The following is a 22,831-nucleotide window of genomic DNA, read 5'->3' as shown; positions in this document are numbered from 1 at the left end:
CGGTTCTTGAAAAAAAAATACAACATTGAAAGAAGATAAAGACAATGAAAGCTTTCAATACAACGCGAAAATTGCGCAATTATAACAAGAATTTCAATAATTCACTTAATATATTGTACTACCATGTCGATATAAAAAATTTTCTTTTGTACGTTTCAGTTTGCTTCAAACTGAAATCTTCAGCAAGTTGTGAACATCGATGTCTTATAATAAATATATATAATACATAATATACATAAATATTCACAATGTTGGTTAAGTAATCCTCATCGGTGTTTTGACAAATAGTCCGCAATATTAGAGAGATATTCTATATGAGGCCAAAAGATGTATATATCCCATATCCCTACTATCAGATTGAGAATTGCTAAAAATGTCTCTTCGCTTTTAAGCCAAATGACTAGCTGGAGAGAGCAATATGTTACAGCAATTAGTTACGTAATTATTAACATATACGTACTTTTTCAACTTACTCTCCGTCTCCATAGATCACAATCATTTATTCTAGCATATCATCGATTTAATAAAAGAATATACAAATTTTTTTTCAAAATTATTTTATAAAAAAATAAAAAATAAATAAAAGGTTATAAAATTATTAAAAGTGATAAAAATATCCAAATGGAAGTCAAACACTTAAACCGTCAAAATTTGTAATCTGAGAGTCACGTCCGCACAAATCAATACACGACTATTATAAATGTTAAATTTAAAAACAATTAACGAAATAAAAGCAAATACACAAAATTATTATTTAAATTTCTATAGAATGCTCACATACGAATGGTGCAAAGCTCTGTAATTGGAGATTTAAACTATTAGTTTGCAATTTAATATTCAAGATTTCAAAGATGAGCCTTTTGTTCAATTGTCTGTCTATTGTCTAAGATTTCGACATTGTCCCATTACATTACATTCATGATCCAACTTATGACAGATTCACAAAAAGTTTTTCTATTAATTTGATTTTTGTGCTCCTTTCGTTTTCAATAATCAACCCGGTTGCCCAATATACGTTGCATCAGTCTCGATATTGTAATTTATAGACGACATTCTTAGAACTTGGAGGGAGTCTGTCTTTATGTACTTTAATAACCTTATCCGGTTTGTTAAGGTTACGAAAACAAAGAATTAGAATTCAAGTTTTTCGTGATGTTCTCGAATTTCTCTGAAATTAAAGATAAATAGGAGACCGTGAATCAAATTTTATTTACAGGCTCATCCTGAGTATCATTATCTTTGTTTTTTTTTACATTATGTATTAATGATTTGGTAATTATACAGATTAGGGGACATTTGCGCTGATGACCTTGACATATGTTGTCAAGTTCATAATTCTGAGTGAAGGTTTTAGTTGGCAGTCATTGTTTATTAAAAAGTTATGAACAAAAAAGTTCGAAAGATAAGCATTATTTCTGCATTATTTCTGCTATATATGCAATACCAAACACTATTCTACTATATATAGATTTTGACTTTCAACACAAAGCGACTTTCACTTTTCTCTTCTCCTCTTCTCCCCCCCCCCTTCCCTGCAAAGAGATAAGAGAGTCGGAGGTAAGAGTCGTGCGCCCCTTTGCAGGGAAAAGGGGAAGTAAGAGTGGGAGGTGGAAGTCACTTAAAACCTATTGAAAGTCTTTCAAAGTCATGATCTTGATGACATATATCAAGATCAAAATCATCGGAAGATCTGTTATACTACATATTTACCCAATCGGACTTGTAAGTAAAGCGTAAAGTACATATTTTGCTTCTCAACTCATATATTTATCAACTCATATATTATTTTATCAAATAAAGTAATAAGTTTATTATTTTATCAAATAAAGTAATAGTTTTATAATAACACATTTTTCCAATGTTGATGGATATATATTTCAGCTATAATTTTAAAATATTCGTCGATACATTCGAGAAATGGATTTTTGCGTTTAAATGAAAATGTGGCGAAATAACTAACATAATGATATTTCCGTCGACCATATCGTGAAATATTATCACGTACTTCACGCCAAGTGTGTTCTATATTCTGTGTGAGCATCTGTCGGGATTAAAAAAATTATATTTATGATTTACTGTAGCATGTTTATAACTTTCATTTTCCAAACTATATGTTCTCCAACAGTTTGACATAATTATTAATCCATTTTTTATGGTAATTAAGTAAAATGTTTGCTAATCGATTTTCAATAAATATACGGTTTATATTTCTCTCAATATCGTCAGAGATCCACTGACCAGTAGTTAGACGTATCCTTTAGGATTTTTTTTTTTTCCAATTTTACATTCATCAATTTCAACAACAATATTTTCTCCACCATAATTCACTTATGCTATCAATCCATAATACACACAACTGAAACGTGATAAATATTTAAAAAAAATTGTACTTTACTGAAAGTAATATTTAAAGGAATAATTGTAAAACAAGTAGCATACTTCTCGACAAAAGTGAGTCCAATTTACAGCCATACATGGTATAGCGATATTCCCAATTCTTGCTGAAGAAAATGTCGAGGAGAATGGATCATAAGAAAATAGCCTATGAGACAATAGCAACGGCACGCAGTTGCTATTCGAAATCAGCTATGAGCAAACCATGTTCAGTCAAAACACTGACTTTAAAATTAAAGATAGATAAAATTGGCATGGTAGATAGGGTAATAATGTTGTCGCAATTCGAAATATCATTTAAAAAATATTGAATTAATACACAAATTTCCTTGAGAACGATTATCCCCCTGAATTTATTTTCAATATTATCAACTCAAAATTAAAATCATTAATACATAATGTGACAAAGAAACAAGGTAATGGTATTCAGGAGCCTGTAAATAAGATTTGATTCACAGTCTCCTATCTTTAGTCTCCTACCTTTAATTTCAGAGAAATTCGAGAACACGAAAGACTTGACTTCTAATTTTTGTTTTAATAGCCCTAACAAACCGGTAAAGTTCATTAAAGTACATAAAGACAAACTCCCTCCAAGTTCTAATAAGAATATCGTCTATAAATTGTCGAGACTGTAATGCAACCTATAGGTGTACAACTTTGCTTCCGCCGTTTTTTTTCCGAAATTCGAGGCTTTATTGTAAAAAACTGGTTATACATTTATGATTCAAAGTATTGTCCATCGCTGGCCACTACTTTCTCCCATCTTTCGGGTAGCGTACGAATCCCGCGTCGAAAAAACTGGTCATCTTTTGAGGCTATCCACGAATCGATCCAATTTTTTACTTCTTCATAAGACCGGAAATGCTGGTCAGCCAGGCCGTGTGCCATTGATCGAAACAAGTGATAGTCAGAGGGAGCAACATCTGGAGAATACGGCGGGTGAGGTAGGACTTCCCATTTCAACGTTTCCAAGTATGTCTTGACCACTTTCGCAACATGGGGTCGAGCATTGTCATGCTGCAAAATCACTTTATCGTCTCTCGTTGTATTGCAGCCGTTTGTCTTTCAATGCTCGGCTTAAACGCATCAATTGCGTTCGATACCGATCGCCTGTGATTGTTTCAGTCGGTTTTAACAGTTCATAATACACTATGCCGAGCTGGTCCCACCAAATACAGAGCATGACCTTGGACGTCAAAATCACCGTTCTTGAAGCGTTGCAACCCCTCACGACACGTTCTTTCACTAATAGCAGCCTCATCATAACTATTTGAGAGCATTCGATGAGCCTCAGCCGCAGATTTCTTCATATTGAAGCAAAAAATTAAAACCTCCCGCAAATGACGAGAATTTGGCTCGTAAACTGACATTTTCAATTGAGAATAACTTTATGATGCAGACACAAATCGACTAATGTTTCTATGGGGTTATGTTGACAGATGCTGAAGTTCATTGTATGACGTCTATGATCTATTTATTTCGACCACCATTTACTGCTAAAGCCATCTATAGGAAAACGGCGGAAGCAAAGTTGTACACCTAAAATATTGAACAAACGGGTCGATTATTGAAAACAAAAGGAGCACAAAAATCAAATTAATAGAAAAACTTCTTGTGAATTTGTCGCTCAGCATAGGTTGAATCATGAATTTAAATGGGACAATGTCGAAATCTTAGACAATAGAAAGGTAATTAAATAAAAGGCTCATCTCTGAAATCTTGAATATTAAATTGCAAACTAATAGTTTAAATCTCCAATTACATACGGAGTTTTTGCACCATTCGTATGTGAACATTCTACAGAAATTTAAATAGTGATTTTGTGTATTTGCCTTTATTTCGTTAATTGTTTTTAAGTTTGACATTATAATAATCATGTGTATTGATTTGTACAGACGTGACTTTCAGATTACAAATTTTGACGGTTTAAGTGTTTGACTTCCATTTGGATATTTTTATCACTTTTAATAATTTTATAACCTTTTATTTATTTTTTATTTTTTTATAAAATAATTTTGAAAAAAAATTTTTGTATTCTTTTATTAAATCGATGATATGCTAGAATAAATGATTGTGATCTATGAAGACAGAGGATGAATTAAAAAAGTACACATATATGTTAATAATTACGCAACTAATTGCTTTACATATTGCTCTTTCAGCTAATCATTTAGCTTAAAAGCAAAGAGACATTTTTGGCAATTCTCAATCTGACAATAGGGATATGCTTCTTTAGTCTCATATTATAGAATATCTCTCTAACATTGCGGACTATTTGTCAAAATATTAATGAGGATTACTTAACCAACATTGCGAACTATATTTATTATAAGACATTGACGAAATTTGTTCACAATTTGCTGAAGATAGTTTGAAGTCTTAGAACATACATACTGGAAAGGGCCATAGGTGACTGTCAATTGCACCAACATCTATCTATTTCCTGAATGTTTTACCATAATGCGCATGCGTCGATTATGAATATTCATATGTACATACGTTCAAACTTCAAAACTGGCAAAACGAGAGCATATAAAATTATTAAAAAATTGGACATTACTGTATTATATGTCTCAAAATATCAACGAAGCAAAATAAAATATCTCTTCATGCGTAAGTAATCTTACTTCGTAAATAATTTTAAGCCAAACTTTAAGAGTATGTATTGATTGAATTAATTTAAATGTGTAAAATAAATATGTAAAATATGTGTGTATTTTAAATATATAGTTATAATCAACAACGACGACAATTAGCTGGGAATATTCATTTCCATCATTTCAAATAACATTTTGATAACTATTCTACATTTTTTCAAATTCGAATTACGCGGTATCATCATGCCCAACCGCACAGCAAACAAGCATTCAGACAAGGACAAATAGTTGTTGGAGACACTTTTATTACGGCCCTTCCAGTATATATGTTCTAAGTTTGAAGCAAATCGAAACGTACAAGGAAATTTTTTTGTATCAACATGGTAGACAATATATTATGTGAATTCGTTATCGAAATTCTTGTTATAATTGCGCATCAATCCACGCTGATTCTCATTGCCTTATATTCTTTCAGTCAATGTACAAAACTTCTTCGAAATAAAAAAATACAGTTGCAAGAATTTTCCCAGCTGACAATCGATGTCGGTGACCTTCATTTTTAACTTCTCGTTCTTCTAAAAATTGTTTGTGCCACGCGTACACCTGAGTTTTCTTAAGGCTTGTCCCCGAACTGTGCCTTAAGCATTCTCAAAAATTTTGAACAGTTTTAATTGTAAGAAACTTGATAATATTTGTTGTGCAACGGATGAGGATACCTCTTGTTTTGGCATCGTGATATTGACTAAAAGAGTGGTAATGTGAAGTCCTCTATGAGGATCTCCTTCAGGTATCTCTACCTGAAGGGTAACGCTTAGAAGTCATACCCCTCTCCGTTCACTTCACGTACAAAAATAATTCCAGTTTATATTTCATCCTCGTATAATTAACTTTGACAATAATACATGCGTATGTTTTTGTTAAATAATGTAGTAATATCATTAATAGTTAATCGTTTAAAATATTTATATACTTTTACATTTAACTTTGCTAATTTCATGCATATAACAACTACTGTTAGTATGCACTGCAATCGCACTCACGAGCGCAACTTCGTCGCGTATTCGTAGCCAATACTCTTTAATCTTAAGAATTTTCACAACGAGAATTCGTCTGGCCTTAAAAGAATGTTATAGAAAAATTGTCTTTACACGACCACTTCTGTATACGGCATGAGATCTCGAAACCGAAAGTTTCCGAGCGCTAGGCACGAATGAGCGTGCTGCTCTTTCCTGAAATTAATTAGAATATTTTTCAAACGATATTCTACTGAACTGCGAAATGTCGACGGCTCTCGTAAACTCAGTTTACGAGACGTTACGACAACTCAGTTCCGGAAATGGCAGAGGGGGCGGTTTGTGGCCGAGAATAGTTTGGAGGAACGAATAGAGCAGTTGCAATAAATGAGACAGTAATTAATAATAGTAAAATGTAACAAATGTATTCTTTGAATTTTCGACTCTCGTTTGTACATGCTCGATAAGTCACGATAATCACGCAACGAGAAGTAAAGGGATGTTTTATTACTATAAACACGGCGTAACATCGTGCTCGTCTGCGGGGGCTTCAAACGGTCGTAGAATTGCGGAATTAATGACGAACACACGGACGCCACAATACAAAATTCCGATACAAGCGAGACAATAATTACGCGACAATACTTAATGGAAATGACCAGGCTATAGCTTAGGCGAAAAGTTACTATCTCGAGAATATCACAACGAGTCGTCATGGGAGGCGGCGCGTTCAAATGCCATTAACGCGAGAAACGCCATAGCAATTTCACGTCTCACATACGAAAACCGATAAGGATAATTACACGCGCTTCCCCGACATGAAAATTGGCGACCTTACAATTCAGTGGCTCGTCTCACCCCGATAATTTTCCTTTAAGTCTTCGGTATGATATCCTGGCTATCCTAGCATTTTACATCCTTCACATGTATCTATGCAGCTTACTCGCACAAGTGCCGGGCGCTAATCCTTCCGGGGGCAAGTAGTGATCGCTATTTCCACAAGGAATTATTTCCTTATCGCGTCTAATTGGCGAATTTGCGTATCTTGCGTCCTAGCACGCAGAATTCGACTTGGCAACAGATTTTCCTTCGGCCGCTTAGGAGGTTCTCTTTGCTATGCGGGAGATGCGATCGCATCTCGGTGACGGAATCCTAGTAATCGTGGTAGAGGCGGTACCTCCGCTTCCGACCTTGGTTCCAACTTCTCAAAGGAGATCCCCACAAGTTTTGTTGGGGTCCCTCGCCGATACTTGGGCGTAGAGTGGCCATCTCTGGCTGCCGCCCTCGTTATCTCTCTGCTTTGCGCTTGTAATATTATGTAATGTTATGGAGCGACAGGTTTTGAAACAAAATAAAAAGTATTAAAATGTGGAGCGATATCACCTGCGTTCTCCTCCTTGTAAGATGCTGTGCGCCCCGGTCAATCCGTTCTCAATCTTTCCTGAATTTCGATCCTGACAGTCTTCTTTCTTTATCATGGAGACCGTTTACCGATGAGATGATGCAAAATTCACAAGGGAGTCGCCAATTATCCTGTAAAACTCGTAGCACGATAGCGCACGAAAGAATGACAAAAATCGATATAGAAAATCTACGATACGCACAAATATACGAAACAAACGCGAAATAAACGAAATAACGCTAAAAAGGTGCGTCAATCTTCTAAAAAGTGAAAGGACACAGTACGCCAGAGTTGCGCTGTTCAATCGGGTCTTACGATGATGGACGGAACACGTCACGTCACAACACTGATCTAGCGTAATACATGTGATCTAATTCGCTATAAGATTTTAGGGGAGGAGAAAGGAGTATTCTAATTACCTTCTAAGTATACTTTTAGTATTCTAAGTATACTTTTTTAAATCAACAAATTAATTAGAAGGTATTTAGTCAGAATGGAACATCCTGTTATTCATGTTTCCTGGAACGATGCAGTTGCCTATTGCAATTGGATAGGAATGAGATTGCCAACTGAAGCAGAATGGGAAGTTGCATGTCGTGGTGGACTCTCTGATAGACTTTATCCTTGGGGAAATAAATTAATGCCAAAGAATCAACATAAGTAAGTTGAACTTATATTTATATAATTTAGAATGTTGTAATTGTGAAGGAAACGAGTTTCCTCATTGAATTCAATGAAATTATAAACTCATTCGATGCGTTTTTGCATGAAATGTACTTATATATATGTAATGAAATGAACAAATCCGATAGAAAAAAAGTATTGCTTTGCAGTGTTGTTCCGCAAACCGAGATATTAAGTTGATGATTTTAGGAAATCTGTCACATCAATACTGCGATATGAGCATGCGCTGTGGTCTTCTTCTGTCATCTTCTTAATTCATGTTCTAACCTCGTGTGCATGCGTTTTAGACATTTTGCTGTTTTAAATATTTATTTGCTTTAAAAACACAAATTCTTTGCTGTAAGAACAAAAATTATATTAAAAAATAATTTGTATTTTTAAAGTAGAGAATTCGTTTTTAAAGCAGAGAATTTGTGTTTAATAAAATTGAAAAATTGTGTCATTAAAGCAGATAGATAAATCACAGGAAATATCTAATTATAACAATAAACTATTCATCAGAGATTTTGAAGAGGAAGAAATTAAATAGTTGTTTTCTTGTTTTAATCGATAGTTTTTCTTAACTTCTTAGTATATTTCTCGGGTTTGATTTTTCGACTCCATTTTTTTAGGAATCATAGTACCAAGAGTACAATTTAGCTTTAAAGCTCTTCGAGCAGCAGAGGCTCGCTTATGTTTTTGCATTTAGTAGTAGTTTGCATTCTTACTCTTTAGAGTTTATTCACATGAGTAGACTTACAGTTTAAAGTTGAATCCGAACGGCGAATGCGTAAAATCGCGTATTTGGGGCGCAGGTGAGATCGAACCCGGAGCCACAGATCATGAGTCACTCGCACTGAGCGGCGAGCCATTCGGCGTCCTAATCAACGAGGGATATAAAAATACTAAATTAGAAAATGCTACAATATTAAGAGAGACACTTGGAAGTAATGAAAGCAATAGTTTTTTTAATTAAATTAAAAAAATTTTTTTATTAAAACTCGAAAACGAGAAAATGACAACAGAGCTTTTTTATTGCTGCTGAAATTCCTTACAAAATAAATATCTATCGAACTTTGAACTACGAATAAAATTGAAGATACAGTGGTTTGAAGATAAATGCTTGTAAAAACGGCAAAAATGGGCATTTTTTTCAATTATTATTCTTCTACATTGTTTTGAGTGAGAGATCAGAGAGTAATAATAAGATTGTTCGCTTTATGTTGTATACATAATCAACATTTACAGCCAATTCTTTTATTAATTCATTTACTGTATCTGTCTCTTGGCAGGAAAAATCCAATTTTTCCAAAAATCCAATGAAAAGAATAAATTTCTGATGTTACTTTTTAAAACAAAACAATTAGCAAGAGAAAAAAGTTATTATCATTATTATGAAATAGTTACATAGCCTTATTACATACAACCTAAATTGTATTACATATAACCTCCGTCTCTCTTACATTGCATCGTTGATGTAAAACAATTTATTTTTATTGTATTACTGTTAAATTTGTTAATTATTAATTTATTATATACATATTATATACATATACATATACAAAACAAAAAAAAACCACTTCAAAAAAGGATGAATTTCATTAAAAAAGTGCTTACTTTGCAACTCGATGATTCTGGAAGTATTAATCGTTTGGAGTTGAATTTAAGTTCATTTTTTCAAGTAAGATACTGCTTTAAATCATTTAACATCACATTTAGTTCTCCGAACACTCAGAACAATGTAGAAAGCAATAACTGCCTATTTTTGTCGTCTTTTTCAAGAAATTTCACTCTTTAAATTACTGTATTCTATTCATAGGTATAGTAAATATTTATTTTTTAGGAAATTTCAGACAAAAAAGCTCTCTTGTCATTTTTCGTCTCTTCTCGTTTTTGAGTTTTAATCGAAAAAAAATTGTTACTTAATTACATCCAAGTGCCTCTCTTAGTGCTGTAGCACTTTCTTAGAGTCTTTTTATACTCAAATTTATACTGTCGATGATTGGCCTTTAACACAAGCGCATGTTAAAGTGTTAAATGCACGCACGCACGCACGCACGCACGCACGCACGCACGCACGCACGCACGCACGCACGCACGCACGCACACATCGCTGAAAACGGTTCATCGAATTTTCTATCGCGCATGATTATATCAAATTAAGAGAGAAAACCTGAGTTGCCAATCGCTCTTGTCGCCCGAATGTCTCCTTAAAATTTCGATTGTTGGCGAATTTTGAATGGCAATTAACTGAAAGAGGCTTCGTGTCGCGGAAGCAATATATACGCTGATCGCCTCCACTCTCACTCTCTTAGTTCTTTGTCTTCAAGAAAACCGTGAGAAATCCGTCGAAAAAAAAGCCGCCGAGAAAATCGTCGTTTTTATTAATTTATTTTATTAATTCGTTCGGGTATTGGGTGATCCTAAAAGAGACAGTTCGTAAATTTTCGTATATTTCGTAAATTTTTACAAAGTGCATGTGATTATGTCAGATAAACTGAGTTATTAGTTTAAAAGAATAAAGATAATCAATTAAACTATGTTCCGGAATCATTGTTATTTCAAAAATGTATTCTCGGGGATGGTAAATAAACAGTTCAGAGACATCGAGCCGTCTTTGTTCAATCACGCTTGCGACATTTTGTTCAAAACGTGAGTGTATTTCACTCCTGTTCTAATCACGTATCTATCTCAGATGGCACACGACCTTCTTTGCGCGACACTCGAGAAGTTGATTATCGTGCGTTCTGCGTGCGAAAGTTCAGTTTGCTTCCCGATCAATCATTGATCGAGATTCTTAACGAATCTTATCCCGAATATTGAGTGCGAACCATATCGAAGTTTCATTGCATATTAACGCAATATTTTGTCACGTAACGTTACCGATATCACGAGAGCATTCAGTGCGCGAGAATTATCTGAGTTTCCGGTACCTGAGATTTGTCAGTCTCATTGCTGCTCACAATCTTTGACGGCTGCGAGAAATTATTCAACATCGTTCCAAGTGTGAGTTATCTATGCACGCATCTAACCGAATGCATTAATTATCGGATTACAAGCATACCGCCTTCGACTATAATACGATAAATCTTAATTCGATTCAACAATAAAGTTAAGACGACTCTCTTTGTTGTAATAATTTAAACTTATTGTTTAAATTATTACAACAAAGAGAGTCATCGTTATTATACACCGCCTTGGCGAGCGAGCCTTCCATACAAAGTGACACCAGCATCACAAATACATAAACTTTTTTTTGTTGCGCCATCCTTGTGCCGTCCTTGCGTTTCACTCGCATTCGCGGTGCATTTGTACATTGTACATTTATAGTTCGGATGGCTCGAAATAGAAATACCATTTTTTTTCAATGGGATGTTTCATTCCTTAAACATGAGTTAGCGCATGTGTAAAAAAATACATATCTCTTAGATTTTTGTGTTTAACAATATATTTCACAGAGAATCAAATCGGTGCCGAACAATTGAGTGATGTACCTTGTCAGTTATATACAAAATTTGTCACCAAAATGTGAACAAATCGAACAATTTTTTTAAACAAAATGTTTTTAATTTCAATATTACAAAAAATCCTTTTACGTAGCACTTGAGGGATCCTTATAGAGCACAATTATTCGATATATTAGCCTATATCCTATAGCAATTATCCTATATTAGCTTGAATAACGGCCTTCTCGATCTGAAACATTCACACGCACGCTATAATGTAATGCTGTCCATGCCGATGAATGCTGCCACAGCATAGAGGTCCTTAATGACATCACATTAGGATACCGAAATTTGTGACCCTTTCAACTACGCTCCACATAGTAGGCTAAGTGATTTAAATTTGAGCTGTTGGGAGGCCAAAATTCCTTGGATCAAAACATATCGAAATTGTCTGAAAATCAATTTTAAATCAAAATGATTTGCATAAGCCGGTGCACCGTCCTGCTGAAAAACATATGACCTTCTGGACGCCACAGTTTCCATCCACGGCTACATCCATCAGAACGTGCAACGATTGCCCTAGGTTATCCGAAATCAGCACTTTCAACCATTGCGGGGGTCCTTGCGGTGCGTTCTTTCGAGTGACTCTTCCTCGCTGGCATACTGGACAATCTTCGTTGGACTGTTCTAAAGTATATTTTGCCACAACGTCATAAACGATCGATCTCAGGTATTCAAAGAACGAATTATTTCCATTGCTGAGCGCCCAGCGCGAATGCCTTCGATGATCGCGGTTTCGATTATATTCCGCATTTGGTTTCAACATCGCGGCCATTTTGAGAATATGACTGTTTACTAGCATCAAGTTTTCTCGAATGCCAACAACAACCTTTGGCGAACACAATATAGCGAAAAATTTAAATTGAAATTTGTTCGGATTTTAGTGACGCACTCTGTGGTATTTATACAGAATGATTTTAACATATTTCGTCATAAGCAGGTGAATCGAACTGAGTCGAAAAGTCATCTACTATTTTGCAATTTACGCAATAGTTAAAGAAATTAATGTTAGCCGTGCGTCCGCTGGGCCTACTACTGCCGGACGAACAGATCGCATAGCGCGCCGGCCGAGCCGCGAGGAGCGGGGATGACCTGGCAGGCACGCCGTTCGAATTTAGTGATGACTCGCGGCCGTTTTCCTTCCCTTTAGAATGAATTAAATTGAGTTTTCGAAGAGTTCTTGATCATTTCCCAATTTTCAAGATATTATTTCTAAAGCCGAATATCCGCAATCGTTAGCTTGGCGCGCGGGGAGTGGCTGGGAGGCACTAAACTCGAACGGCGCGTCTTTCAAGCCATCCCCGCTCTTCGCGGCCCGGCCGACGCGCTATGTGATCGATGGGAACGATAGGCTGTTCTTCCAGCAGTAGTAGGCCGAGCGAACGCACATATATGTCTATCTTTCAACATTAATTTCTCGTTAACTATTGCGTAAACTGCAAAATGGTAGATGACTTTTCGACTCAGTTCGATTCACTCTACCTGCTCATGATGGGTGACGAAATATGTTAAAATCATCCTATATAATCATGAATTTAATAAAAAATTAACCAAATATTTATGTCAATAGTCGTAAATTTTCATTAATTGTCCATAATATATGTGATCGTTCTTCAATTATCTCTGGGCCCTGATCGATAGCTCGCGATCATTTTATCGTACTCTTCGTTTTCTATTTATATCTTTCAATTGGCACTTTTATATTTTTATCTTTACCGTAAATGTTTGTTAATGTTTTTTCGTATAATATGCGAAAATATGTGACGTAAACACGCTTATATCTAAAATTTAATATTATATGTTTGTAATGGTCGGTCTAAAATCGTAGCGCGCGCACTTACGTTAGTATTTCGTCTCCGCCAGTCTCTATTATTATATTTTTATAAATAAAAAACAAAATTATTATAATTTTCTTATTATTTCGTTATTTTTTTATATATTAATAATTTTAACAAATAAAAAAAAGATAAAATTAAAATAAAGATATATAAATATAATTATTTCCAGTACACAATTATTACGTTTCTTTGTTTTTAATTGATTAACATAAAGTATTATCAGAATGTTTTCTTATTAATTATTACTTATCAGGAGACGCGATAGTGTCTCCGGCCATGTTAAAAAAAAAGTAAAAGACATAAAGACAAGTCTCTTATCCCGAGTCACCAAAGTCCATTTTTGGGCTACAGAACTAAAAAATATAAAAAATTTTGAATCGTACGTAACATATTCTGAAAGACGGCCTCGCCACAAGTAATTTGAATTAAAAAAAATAAAAATCAGTCAAGTTGGACAAGCGGTCAAAATGTGATTTTCATGAAAAATGAAGTAATTCCTTCTTCTCCTTCTTCTCTGTCCGCAATCACATGCACTTCTCTTTTTTCTCACCTTTTTACTCACCCCCAATTTCGATCAACTCCATCTCCATTCCCTTCCCACCTCCACTCCTTCCCCCTTCCCACCTCCACCATCCTTTATTTTTCGCCCCATCTCACTCTCTTTCGTCCTTTCTCACCTTCGTCTGCTGAAAGTGTCCGATGGTCACTCAAGGTCATGACCTTGACAATGTGAGTTAATTTTTTTGTATAACTTCGTAACGCGTGATGGGTGACTGCTTAATCTTCCGAAGGTTGCAGGAAATGTAGTGGGAAGACACATATTGTACGTCGCAGGTCTATGTTAATAAATAATAATTTCAGATTGAAAAAAAGGAATAAAATTAAGTAAAAGTTACTGAAATATTATGAAAAGGTTATCCAAAGTTCGCATATATTATAAAGAATTAAGACAAATTAAAAAATAACAAATGATGTTCAAGTCCAATTGGGTCGAGCCCAATTTTCAATGTTTGTAATTACAAAGTGACAAGTACATATATAATTAAAATAGAACGGTTTTAAACTGATCGATAAAGAGATAAAAAAATATGTACAGACTTCTAGTGGATGTGTACTGATGGTCATTATCGCAATATGTCGTTATAAAGCTGACATTATGTCCCAATTGATGGCGCGTATTATTATGAATATACTTAAAATAAAGAATGAGCCCCTCTATTGCTCGTTCTTGTGAGAGCAATCATATATTCTCTCCGATTTTAACACACTCTTTAATATTTCTTCCGTTTGCAACAGAATGAATTATTAATAGTGTATGAATGTACTTTTTTTGTTTGCAAGGAGAAGAAAAATCTTCACACAGCCCCTCATCCAAGATGTTTCCGAAAGAGAACTTAACCGGATAAGGGGAAGATATCCAGAACCGATCTTCTGATTGTGCAGGATGAGTCTGCATCCGATGAGTCTCTCTCCTAAGGAAGGACAGCGGACATCATCGCTTATCTGCTAAAAAACTCCTCCTTCAGCAAAACAACATTGAACATAAATCAGAGAATTATTTTGCATAGTCACAGTATTTAATTTTGCAATCTTAAATGACTTAGAAGTGAATATATCTGTTCACTCCAAGAGGGAAGTATCCTAAGAGTTGCAGCGCAAAAATAAAAAATGCTTGGAAATAGTAGTGCATAAATCACAGAATTATTTTGCATAATCAGAGTAATCAATTTTGCAATTTTAAATGAGTAGTAAATATGATTGTTCGCTCCAAGAGGGAAGTGCCTTAAAGGTTGCAATGCAAAAATCGAAAATGCTTGGAAATAATAGCGCATAAATCAGAGAATTATTTTGCATAGTCAGAATATTTAATTTTGCAATTTTAAACGATTTAGGGATGAATATATCTGTTCGCTTCAAGAGGGAAGTGCCTTAAGAGTTGTAGCACAATAATAGAAAATGGAAATAGTCGCGCATAAATTATTTTGCATAGTCCGAATATTTAAATTTGCAGTTATAAATGACTTAAGAGTGAATATGATTGTTCGCTCCAAGAGGGAAGTGCCTTAAGGGTTGTAGCACAATAATGGAAAATGCTTGGAAATAGTAGCGCATAAATGTATTTTTTTTAAGTGATATTTTTTTAAGAGATATTTTTATCTCAATTTTCATTGGCAATCTCTTTCATGGGCAGCAATTTTTCAAATAAAAATTTCTTTTAATGTACTGTTTACTTTCTAAATCTTTTTTGTATGCATCACGCATTTTCTGACATTTCGTTTCAGGATCTGATATGTATTGATCACGCACCCTCTGATATTTTATTTCAATATCTTTCTCGTTCTGCTCGCGCACTCTCTGACGTTTTGTTTCAGAATCTTTTTCGTACTGATCACGCGTCCTCTGATATTTTTTTTCAGAATTCATAACATATTTTTCTCTGTGAGAAAAAACATTTTTTTCCATTTGTTTCGAACGCTCTTCAGTTTCCTTGCTACGTGCAAGTCTTTTTCTTAGTTCATCCGCCTCTTGTCTTTTTAATGTCTTCAACGGTAATAGCGTTAATAGAGCAAATTAAATTGTAGAGGTATTAAAAATGAGTTATTGTTTGTCTTGCGAACATTAACATTTACGGACATGAGGTCTTGGCAAAGATCGATCATACGTCACGATGCAAAGATTATGCTGAACAGACTCAATGTAGCAATCGCAATCGTCATAAGACCACAATTATAATCGTCGTCGACTGACCTTCAGGAAATACTATTGGATTCAGGAATACTATTGGATTATTCTGAAAGGGAAATAATCTGTCCATAAAAACTTGAATTTCTCCATTCAATTTTGTATATTAACATTATAAGAATTCTTTATGAGAATCCTTTATCATATATAATAACATTTTTGTGTCGTAATGGCAAGCAACCCAATGTCCGCCGAAATCACTGTGCAATATTTGTTTCTTCGAATTATCGAGTGGAAATCCGATTGAGAAATATTGTTAACAATACAGGCCGAGGTGCATAATCAGAATTTCTTTCAAGTAGCGTAGGGAAACTATCTATCATCGTCTCCATTCTTCAGAAACCAAGATGTTTTTCTCCATATTACCATAACAAAACTTGTGTAACACTGACGATCCATTTTCAGTTGGTGTTTGGGGCAGCCTTCAAGTATCAGATTTTTCCATTAGACACCTACAGCAAGCCAAAGTTCTGCACTATTGCAGCCAAAAACGCTATAATAGCGAATAATTTTAGTTTGGATGCGTAATAGGTCCAAAACAAAATTAATTTTTGTAATGGTAGGCGCCTACGCCAAAATTCTGGCAGTTGATGCTTTCATTCAGCGCTTATGTCGCAGTTTTTATACAACGCCTGAGCAGCTAATAAGTTTCTTTTAATTTTCCGAATCTGTAAAATAAGAAAGTTATATAAATATGTTATAAAACAAATAAATAATAATTTGTAAGTTTGGAAATAACTTTTAACATATAATGACATTTTCTGAGAGTAGAATTCTTTTGGTGTATTTACGTGACAATTTACGTGACAATATTTCTTAACAAATTATTGAATATTTATAATTAAATTTTATTTTCAGAATATTAAAAGAATTAATGCTTTGGCGCTGTATAAGGGTTACCGTAAACGCTGAAATAAAGCATTGATTGCTTCGGCGCCGTATAAACGCTGCTGTAAATACTATATTAAAATATCAATTGCTCTAGCACTGTATAAGGGTTGCCATAAGTGCGAAAATAATACATCGACTGCTCTGTCGCTGCATGAAGGCTGCCGTAAACGCTGCATTAAAATAAGTGCAATAAAGTCCTGGCTTGCCCTACATTGATATGTTATTATGAATAATAAAAATTTCTTATCGCAGTCGAAGAACTTTATGATATTTCAGAGTATTAAGAAATAAATCTCTATGTGAAAGATCGTATTAAAATCGGAGAGATGAAGAAAATGTGGTTGCGTTCTCACGAGAATGGAGGGGCCCATTCTTTATTTTTAGTATTAGGTATACAACTTTGCTTCCGCCGTTTTTTTTCCGAAATTCGAGGCTTTATTGTAAAAAACTGGTTATACATTTATGATTCAAAGTATTGTCCATCGCTGGCCACTACTTTCTCCCATCTTTCGGGTAGCGTACGAATCCCGCGTCGAAAAAACTGGTCATCTTTTGAGGCTATCCACGAATCGATCCAATTTTTTACTTCTTCATAAGACCGGAAATGCTGGTCAGTCAGGCCGTGTGCCATTGATCGAAACAAGTGATAGTCAGAGGGAGCAACATCTGGAGAATACGGCGGGTGAGGTAGGACTTCCCATTTCAACGTTTCCAAGTATATCTTGACCACTTTCGCAACATGGGGTCGAGCATTGTCATGCTGCAAAATCACTTTATCGTCTCTCGTTGTATTGCAGCCGTTTGTCTTTCAATGCTCGGCTTAAACGCATCAATTGCGTTCGATACCGATCGCCTGTGATTGTTTCAGTCGGTTTTAACAGTTCATAATACACTATGCCGAGCTGGTCCCACCAAATACAGAGCATGACCTTGGACGTCAAAATCACCGTTCTTGAAGCGTTGAAACCACTCATGACACGTTCTTTCACTAATAGCGGCCTCCATAAGTATTTGAGAGCATTCGATGAGCCTCAGCCGCATTTCTTCATATTGAAGCAAAAAATTAAAACCTTCCGCAAATGACGAGAATTTGGCTCGTAAACTGACATTTTCAATCGAGAATAACTTTATGATGCAGATACAAATCGACTAATGTTTCTATGAGGTTATGTTGACAGAGTTTATTGTATGACGTCTATGATCTATTTATTTATTTCGACCACCATTTACCGCTAAAGCTATCTATAGGAAAACGGCGGAAGCAAAGTTGTACACCTAATATTTACGATAATGTTTATAATATAATATAGGATAGGATTCTAGTTTTAAGTATAGCGGATCATGGAAGTGGGAGCGTGTACTCCACGATCACTCCCTGATGAAATGCTAGGTAGGCAGTTCCGAGATGTGCTCTTGCGGAAATACTGAATAGAGGGAGTTTTTTAGCAGATAGGCGATGATGTCTGCTGTCCTTCCTTATAAGAGGGACGCAGACTTATCAAATCCACAATCAAGAGATCAGCTCTTGTATGTCTTTCCTCTCATCCGGTTAGATTCTTTTTCGGAGCATCCCGGATGAGGAATTATATGAAGATTTTTCTCCTCCTCGCAAACAAAAAAAAGTATATTAATACAATATTAAAAATCCATTCTGTTGCAATCGAAATAAATATTAAAGATGTTGAAATCGGAGAGATGAAGAAAATATGATTGCGCGTTCTCACGAGAATGGACGATGAAGGAGTTCTTTCTTTATTGTAAGTATATTCATAGAATATTAAGAATTCATTCTGTTGCAATTGAAATAAGTATATATAATAATGTATGATCAATATTTATTATAATTATAACCGTTACATATATTATTAAATATAATATATATGATATATATTTATATGTATATATCATATGTTTCAATATTTTCTAACTGTATTACATGAATTGTAGCTTATAGAAGGTTACGTGATAAAAATCGACAATATATATATTTATAATACTTGCATTACTAGAAAGCTGCTCCGTATATGAAAAGTAGGTGATATATCCCTAAAAAATCATTAAAATGAAAAGAATAAGTCATGTTCAAAAACAGATCTTCAAAAATGTAAACCTTTAAAAATTTTAAAAGATTATCTAACAATATATGGTATGTATTTCATGTATTTGCACGTAATTTACTTATTAAGTTATTATACACATATTTTATGTGTACAAAAATATTCTATGCAAATAAGTTTAATTCATAAAACCATTTTAGTTTTATCCGAATAATCCATTTATTGACATATACATGATACACATTTACTTATTATTAAAATGTGATACTTGATATAGTACTCTATTATTAAAAGTGAATTACTCTTTTCGAGTCCACGCGTCCCGAGCCAATCAGAATACGATTTGGATCACGTGATGGCGATTATCTTATTGTAAACTCTCTAATACGTATATATGTACCTTCTCTCGGCTGCATATCACTGTTATCAACTTCGTAGTCTCCGATTCATAGTAGATTAACACAATGGTTCAGATGATAAGTTTTCAGTTTAGCAGTTGTAGCAACTCTCATCATCATCAATTTAATTGATCGATCAAATAACTGGCGTTGATGAAACCGGTTCTTAGAGCAGGGAAGTCCAAAAAGTAACTAAAGTGTACCTAAATATATTAGGTGTACAACTTCGCTTCCGCCGTTTTCCTATAGATGGCTTTAGCGGTAAGTGGTGGTCGAAATAAATAGATCATAGACGTCATACAATAAATTTGGGCATCTGTCAACATAACTCCATAGAAACATTAGTCGATTTGTGTCTGCATCATAAAGTTATTCTCGATTGAAAATGTCCGTTTACGAGCCAAATTCTCGTCATTTGCGGGAGATTTTAATTTTTTGCTTCAATATGAAGAAATCTGCGGCTGAGGCTCATCGAATGCTCTCAAATACTTATGGTGAGGCCGCTATTAGTAAAAGAACGTGTCATCAGTGGTTTCAAGTCTTCAAGAACGGTGATTTTGACGTCCAAGGTCATGCTCTGTATTTAGTGGGACCAGCTCGGCGTAGTGTATTATGAACTGTTAAAACCGACTGAAACAATCACAGGCGATCGGTATCGAACGCAATTGATGCGTTTGAGCCGAGTATTGAAAGACAAACGGCCGCAATACAACGAGAGACACGATAAAGTGATTTTGCAGCATGACATGCTCGACCCCATGTTGCGAAAGTGGTCAAGACAGAAAGTGGACAAGACTTGGAAACATTGAAATGGGAAGTCCTACCCCACCCGCTGTATTCTCCAGACGTTGCTCCCTCTGACTATCACTTGTTTCGATCAATGGCACACGGCCTAGCTGACCAGCACTTCCGATCTTATGAAGAAGTAAAAAATTGGATTGATTCGTGGATAGCCTCAAAAGATGACCAGTTTTTTCGACGCGGGATTCGTACGCTACCCGAAAGATGGGAGAAAATAGTGACCAGCGATGGACAATACTTTGAATCATAAATATATAACTAGTTTTTTACAATAAAGCCTCGAATTTTGGAGAAAAAACGGCGGAAGCAAAGTTGTACACCTAATAGGTATGTACTGATATACAAGAAATGTACTTAGATATAGATATAGATACCAGAAAAAAAAAGTACCAGGTACGGTTCCTAAGTACGCAAATTTTTTACCTAGTTATAGTATCTAAATACTTGTGATAGTGAAATTACAAGATCGTCCCTTTATATGAATAAATGCATTTTTTATACATTGTCAAAAGTAGAAAGTAGGTTTCTCTTATCACAATTTTATATTTTTCGGGAAAAAAAATTCAAATGTAATTATATATACAGGGTGTCTATCGCATTTCTTCTTAAAAATATATTTTTGAGGTAAAAATATATTTTGAGACTAAAATTCTAATACGAAAATGTCGAGACTATAATAATTTTTTGAATTATAAGCTAATTTTGCTTATATAAATCAAAAATCATTTTACTTTTACGTTATAGCCTTTAATATTATTTCTGTGGATCCTTTTGAACATTCTAAGACGAAAATCTTAATATAAAAATATCGAGGTTATAATAGTTTTTAAATTACAAACTATCTTTAATACCAATTATAATTCAAAAACTATTGTAGCCTCGACATTAGAATTTTCGTCTCAAAAGTATTTCAAGAATACGTTCTTTATAAGAGGAAATGCAGTAATTGTGAGACATTCTGTATATAATTATATATGTATAGGAAATATGTTCATAATTTTATATACTGATGGAAAAAGATAGCTATCGAATTAATTAATCCAATTTTATTGTTAAAATAAGTATTATTGATTAGTATCATATTCCAAAATACACTCGACTTTAAGATAAAAAAGATAAAGAAAATGACTGAACTGATATAAACAAATGATTGATATAAGTAAAGATTTTAATCATATATAATATTATATTAGGTATACAATTTTTCTTCCGCCGTTTTTTTTCCGAAATTCGAGGCTTTATTGTAAAAAACTGGTTATACATTTATGATTCAAAGTATTGTCCATCGCTGGCCACTACTTTCTCCCATCTTTCGGGTAGCGTACGAATCCCGCGTCGAAAAAACTGGTCATCTTTTGAGGCTATCCACGAATCGATCCAATTTTTTACTTCTTCATAAGACCGGAAGTGCTGGTCAGCCAGACCGTGTGCCATTGATCGAAACAAGTGATAGTCAGAGGGAGCAACGTCTGGAGAATACGGCGGGTGGGGTAGGACTTCCCATTTCAACGTTTCCAAGTATGTCTTGACCACTTTCGCAACATGGGGTTGAGCATTGTCATGCTGCAAAATCACTTTATCGTGTCTCTCGTTGTATTGCAGCCGTTTGTCTTTCAATGCTCGGCTCAAACGCATCAATTGCGTTCGATACCGATCGCCTGTGATTGTTTCAGTCGGTTTTAACAGTTCATAATACACTACGCCGAGCTGGTCCCACCAAATACAGAGCATGACCTTGGAGCCGTGAATATTCGGTTTGGCCGTCGACCTGGTAGCATGGCCAGGAACTCCCCATGATTTTCTGCGCTTGGGATTATCGTAATGAACCCATTTTTCGTCCCCAGTCACAATGCGATGCAGAAATCCCTTCCGTCCTTGTTTTTCAAGCAGCTGTTCACAAGCAAACAAACGCCGTTCAACATCTCTCGGCTTCAATTCGTACGGCACCCAATTTCCTTCCTTCTGAATCATTCCTGTGGCTTTGAGGCGTTTTGAAATGGCTTGTTGAGTCCCTCCCAATGATCGTGCCAATTCTTCTTGATTTTGACACGAGTCTTGCTCAAGTATTGCCTCCAATTCTGCATCTTCAAAAACCTTCTCTCTTCCACCGCTATGCCGGTCTTCGACATCAAAATCACCGTTCTTGAAGCGTTGAAACCACTGACGACATGTTCTTTCACTAATAGCGGCCTCACCATAAGTATTTGAGAGCATTCGATAAGCCGCAGATTTCTTCATATTGAAGCAAAAAATTAAAACCTCCCGCAAATAACGAGAATTTGGCTCGTAAACTGACATTTTCGAGACTTTTCGATAACTTTATGATGCAGACACAAATCGACTGTTTCTATGGGGTTATATTGACAGATGCCCAAGTTTATTGTATGACGTCTATGACCTATTTATTTCGACTACCACTTACCGCTAAAGCCATCTATAGAAAAACGGCGGAAGCAAAGTTGTACACCTAATACATAATAAATGTATATATATATATATATATATATATACTTTTATATAATTATATAT

General features: G+C 34.9%; 1 protein-coding gene across 3 annotated transcripts in view; it reads left to right on the top strand.

Moving 5' to 3' along the window:
* LOC108692513 (sulfatase-modifying factor 1) overlaps positions 1-22,831 on the top strand; it is a 100,150-nt gene that overhangs the window by 5,749 nt on the left and 71,570 nt on the right. For 2 of the 3 annotated variants that reach the window (XR_001931985.1, XM_018200806.1), the window contains exon 2: positions 7,895-8,066. Coding sequence is in view for 2 of the 3 variants with exons in the window: in XM_018200806.1 (XP_018056295.1) it covers positions 7,895-8,066 (172 nt within the window). In the remaining variant the exon portion in view is untranslated. The remainder of the gene's footprint in view (positions 1-7,894; positions 8,067-22,831) is intronic. The other variant, XM_018200807.1, reaches the window with a different exon arrangement.

This window comes from Atta colombica, unplaced genomic scaffold (assembly GCF_001594045.1).
Source record: "Atta colombica isolate Treedump-2 unplaced genomic scaffold, Acol1.0 scaffold75, whole genome shotgun sequence".
Lineage (NCBI taxonomy): Eukaryota > Metazoa > Arthropoda > Insecta > Hymenoptera > Formicidae > Atta > Atta colombica.
Note: the sequence above shows the minus strand (reverse complement) of the source record. Positions and strands in the feature narration are given on the sequence as shown.